Below are 5,104 nucleotides of genomic sequence, written 5' to 3' on the forward strand. Positions count from 1 at the left end.
TGACTTTGGATAAGTTACTTAGCAGCTCTGTACTCCAGCTTCCTCATACAAAGGAGGATAATAATAGCACCAATTTCATGGAATTGTCAATGAATAATAAATTAATTAATGTTCATAAAACACTTAGAATTGCACCTGACACACAATAAACTAAATAAATATTTATTTAATAATGCATTAAAATTTTACATAATGACAAATTCTGGATCTCTTGATTCTTTGCTGTATAAGTGAAACTTCCAGGAGACCTTTTTTCGAACTAGATCAAGGGGAACAACCTTCAGGGTCAAAGCCAGAACTTTGATAAACATGCATAAAAGTCATCTGCTAATGAGTTAGCATGGGAAATTAGAGCGCAAGAGATTAAGAAATTACCTAAAACCTTAAAAAATGAGATGGGGATCCCAGCAAAGGTTCAGGGGAGAAGACCATTATGGAATCATGGAAGCGAGTCCAGATGGGCCTTAGTGAAGCACGCCCACATCAACACCTTCAGTGAAGGCAGCTGGCACACTGCAGACACCTGGTTTCAGAGTGCAGACCTGGGTGTTCTCACCAAGTCCCAAGTCAAAAGGCCTTCTCCAATATGGTCAGCAGGTGTTTCCTATCTATCAATTAAGTCTGTATCCTAGTACCCATAATGGACAAAACAACATCAGCAGCACTCTAGTGAATTCTCTCTTAGCAAGACTGCTTTATCCAGACTTATTACTTACATCCTCTGAATACCAGTGAATTACAGTCTAGGTTGTGTTATTTTCCATGACTGTCATTCAGCACATGAAGATATATGCATGAAAGAAGGAATGATATTTTCATAAATTCCCAAGTTCTAAAATGTGTATTTTTGTTCACGTGATTCCTTATACTGTCTTCATTGCAAATTGATCTGTCATAAGTGGTGGCTTTAAAAACTTTGGTTGTCAATACCTTCACACATATGTGTCTCAGATTTTGGTAAGTATATCTCATTTTCATGGGAGTGATTGTTTCAACATTATAATATAAATAATCACACTCACAAACATGGGTTTTTACTCAATTTCATTTCTGGTGTCAGATTTTATTAAAGCAAGATTCATTCTTGCATTACAGAATCTTTTCCAAGACTATGCTTCAGAGTTCATAGCATTTGTCTCAAAAATACAGATTTATTTTTTTCAAAGGCTCAAAATTGGAAGCCTTACTGATGCTTCCCTTGGCATTATTCTAGAGCATTATTCTCAAAATCCAGAAAACATTCCCAATGTTTGAATTTGAATTTGAATTGTTTCTGCTATCATGCATAAGAACTATGTAACCCAGAGTGTTTCCCTTTCTGTCCATCAACCAGAAACCTGAATATCCACTTCATCTTGTGTTTGTGACTACCCAGGTTAATTGCCTGAGAGTGTATACTTCCATTTCATTCTGGTAAATTTTTACGTATGATTTTGAAAAGCTCTCATCTTCACACTGCTTTTGCATCTTGCAGGGATCCAAGTGAATCTAAAGCTTTTTACTGATATAATATTCAATACATAAAATGCTTTCCAAAATACATGATTTATGGCCTGCCTTTGACCACAGAAAATGCAACAACTCGGATCCTACTGTGTGAGCCTCTAATGCTGACGGGCACCATTGTGTAATCTGCTCCTTATTGGCCAGCTGAGAATTACCATCCCAGAAAATCTGCCTTCCCTCTAAGCTTAACATCTTTCTCTTCCATATACTATTGTTTCTTGAATCTACATTTAAATGATAATTAGATGATGGTACCTCAAAAAGTTTGTAGAAAATAGGATGAAAAGATGAGTTTATTTTGATTCAAAAAAAAATCTTGAAATCCATGCAATCAAAAGGTTTTCAAAGGTTTGTGGAAAATGCATTTTACGAAATTATTATGCATGGATTTCAAAACAGGTTTTGTACCCGAAAAAATTTTTCTATTCCATTTTTCCACAAACTTTTTGAAGTATGCTTGTATAAGTCTTTAGGAGTGCACTGTCAACATATAGAGAACTACTTGAATTGTAGATGTCTCTTTAGGCCCTATTTTGAGAGTATTGACATTGCCAGTACTTCTGTATTGACATTGCAATGAGTACTTTGTTAATCATTTTCCAGAACACATCTGATATAGAGAGAAGATCAGGCCATATCTCAAATAAGATAATGTGGATGCAGAAAAGATTAAGTGCATGGGTCACATGGAAAATCAGCTCTGACCCGGGGGGGTTAGTTTGTAGTGGAAATTGTTGGTTGTCTACCAAAATTTGTTTTCTTCTTTGGCATAATAATTGAATGGTTGTGAGTCCCTTGCCTTCCCAACTATGTACCATATTTACCACCCTTGCAGTTAGATATGATATGTGACTCACTTCTCCCCAAGAGGTGAGTGGAAGCGATGATTGCTATATCTAATCAAGAAAGCTTAAGATACAATGGGGCTCCTCCATGCTGTGTTCTCACCATTCCCTCTCAGTAAACCTAGAATTGACCATGTAGATAACAAGAAGACCCTACACAGGAGGTTGGCAAATTGTTTGTCATAACTACTCAATTCTGCTACTGGAGCAAAAAGCAGCCATAGATAATACATATAGGTGTGAATGTGTTCTAATGAAACTTGATTTTTAGCCCCTGACATTGGAACTTCTGTGGCAGAACTTCTGTGTGTCATGAAACATTATTGTTCTTTTCCTTTGTCGTCAACCATTTAAAAGTATAAAAACCATCTTAGTTCACAGGCCATTAAAAATCAACTACTGAGGGGCCGGCACCATGGATCACTTGGTTAATCCTCAGCCTGTGGCGCTGGCATCCCATGTGAGCACCAGGTTCTGTTCCCAGTTGCTCCTCTTCCAGTCCAGCTCTCTGCTGTGGCCCGGGAAGGCAGTGGAGGATGGCCCAGGTGCTTGGGCCCCTGCACCTGCATGGGAGATGGGGGGAGGGAAGAGGAGGCTGACTCCTGGCTTTGGATCAGTGCAGCGCTGGCCATGGTGGCCATTTGGGGAGTGAACCAGAGGAGGGAGGACCTTTCTCTCTCTCTCTCTCACTGTCTATAACTCTACCTGTCAAAAAAAATCAACTACTGAGTCAGATTTAGCCTGCAAGGCTTACTTTGCCAATATCCAGAGGATGTTGACCTTACAAGATGGAAGGAACTTGGATCCTTGAATGCCTATTGAGCAGAGCCACCCATCAACCTGAAACACTTATGATCTCTTTCCAGAAAGACAAAATCTCCTTCATTCATTAAACTACAAAATAGTTAATTATCCCTTGCTACAGAAGTTTACCACTTTAATTACTATGTAATTCATGACTCCTTCCTACCCAGGCCATGGTCTCTCTCCACAATCCTCCAAAGTAAGGAAACTACATCCTCACCCACCCACCTCCTCACTGCCTCTTCCAAGACTTGAAGGAAAAGGCTCGGCCCAAGGCTCCCTTCACCTCCTTGTTCCGCAGACTGTAGATGAGTGGGTTGAGCATTGGCGTAACAATGGAGTAGAAGACAGACACCACCTTGTTGAAGTTGATGGAGGAGGCCACCTTGGTCCGGACGTACATGAAGAAAAGAGTGCCATAGAAGAGGCTCACCACAGTCAAGTGAGCTGCACATGTGGAGAAGGCCTTCCAGCGCTCAGCCGCTGAGCGAATGTGCAGCAGCGTCCACACAATGTTGCCATAAGACACAGCGATGACCGTGGAGGAGACCAGGAGCACAGTCAGAGACACCAGGAAATCCACAGTCTCTTTCAGGGTGACATCTGAGCAGGACAAGGCTAGCAGGGGTGAGGCATCACAGAAGAAGTGGTCAACAATATTGGGGCCACAAAATGTCAGTTGAGACATGAGATAGATGGGCAAAATGGGTGTGAGGAAGCCTACCAGCCAGCAAGCAACTGCCAGGCGGATACAGGTGCCCCAGGACACCAAGGCCCCATAGTGTAGAGGCATACAAATGGCCACATAGCGGTCATAGGCCATGGCAGCCAATAGGAAACACTCAGTTGCCCCAAGGAAGGTGAAAATGAAGAGTTGGGCCAGGCAGCCAGAAAAGGAGATATTCTTGCCCCCATCTACACCAATAAAACCCGCCAGCATCTTGGGCACCGTGACTGAGGTATACAAGATCTCAAGGCAGGACAAATGTGTCAGGAAGAAGTACATGGGTCTCCATAGCCGGTGCTCCAAGCCCACCACTAAGATGATGGCCAAGTTCTCTGCCAGGGTGAACAAGTACATGCTGAGGAACAGCAAGAAGAAGAAGAGACGTGCTTCATGCACCTCAGCAAAACCCACCATGACAAACTCTGTGACCTGGGTCCAGTTTAGGGTGTATGACTGCATGTGTGGGATGAGAGCTCAGTAGACTCATAGCCTCATAGACAATGAGAGCTCAAAGGGACACACAAAGAATGTTGTGCTAAAACACTTTTCCCTTCAGAAGAGGAACGCAGAGCAAGACACTGGCCCTACCTTCAAAGAATTTATAATCTGTGAGATACACATTTCAGTATAAAGTGAAAAGTGCTGGATAGGAATAAGAATATCATGGGAGGAAATAGCAGAAAAGCTCCACTTGTCTTGAGATGTCTTCCCAGAGGAAGAGCTGTCTGAAGCTGGAACCTGAAAAAGAAGTATAACTTTATGAGATAAAAGGTAGAGAAGTAGAGAGGACATAGTAAATGTAAAATCCCAGCTACTAGAGAGAATAATGTGCACTTGGGAAAATTTAAATAGATACAGTTTACCCTAGAGATTAAGAGTTTAACTTCCACAGCAAGTATATTTTGCTTAAAATATAACAGAACCTAATTGATAGTTATTGTGAACTTTTAAATTAGATAATCCTGGTAATGCACTTAGCGTCACATTCTAGTCAATAAGTATAAGAGGAAACTTTTATGTGCCGATTTCCCCAAGAATAGAGAAGTGACTATGGAGCTTGAGGAGTTGACTTGGATATCATGAAAGGCTAGCAAACAAGAGCACAGAGAACCTCAAAAAGTTCTAAGCAGGGAAGCAGTGCTATGCTTTCTGTCCATCAAAAGGGGCAAGTTCAGGGCTTCTGTTGTGGAGTAGTGGATAAAGCGGCCGCCTGTGATGCTGG

At 41.4% G+C, this 5,104-nt stretch overlaps 1 protein-coding gene across 1 annotated transcript; it reads right to left on the reverse strand.

Annotated features, from left to right (window-relative positions):
* Positions 1-3,387: 3,387 nt before the first annotated feature.
* On the reverse strand, positions 3,388-4,341 carry LOC133763619 (olfactory receptor 6Q1). Its single transcript, XM_062197418.1, has one exon. It carries the CDS (start codon positions 4,339-4,341, stop codon positions 3,388-3,390), a length of 954 nt encoding a protein of 317 aa, XP_062053402.1.
* Between the last annotated feature and the right edge of the window lie 763 nt (positions 4,342-5,104).

This window comes from Lepus europaeus, chromosome 7, assembly GCF_033115175.1.
Source record: "Lepus europaeus isolate LE1 chromosome 7, mLepTim1.pri, whole genome shotgun sequence".
In the NCBI taxonomy this organism is placed as follows: domain Eukaryota; kingdom Metazoa; phylum Chordata; class Mammalia; order Lagomorpha; family Leporidae; genus Lepus; species Lepus europaeus.

What these genes read in the sequence shown, in the direction of transcription:
- LOC133763619 (XM_062197418.1), bottom strand. Translation starts at nt 4,341, where the DNA reads ATGCAGTCATACACCCTAAACTGGACCCAGGTCACAGAGTTTGTCATG.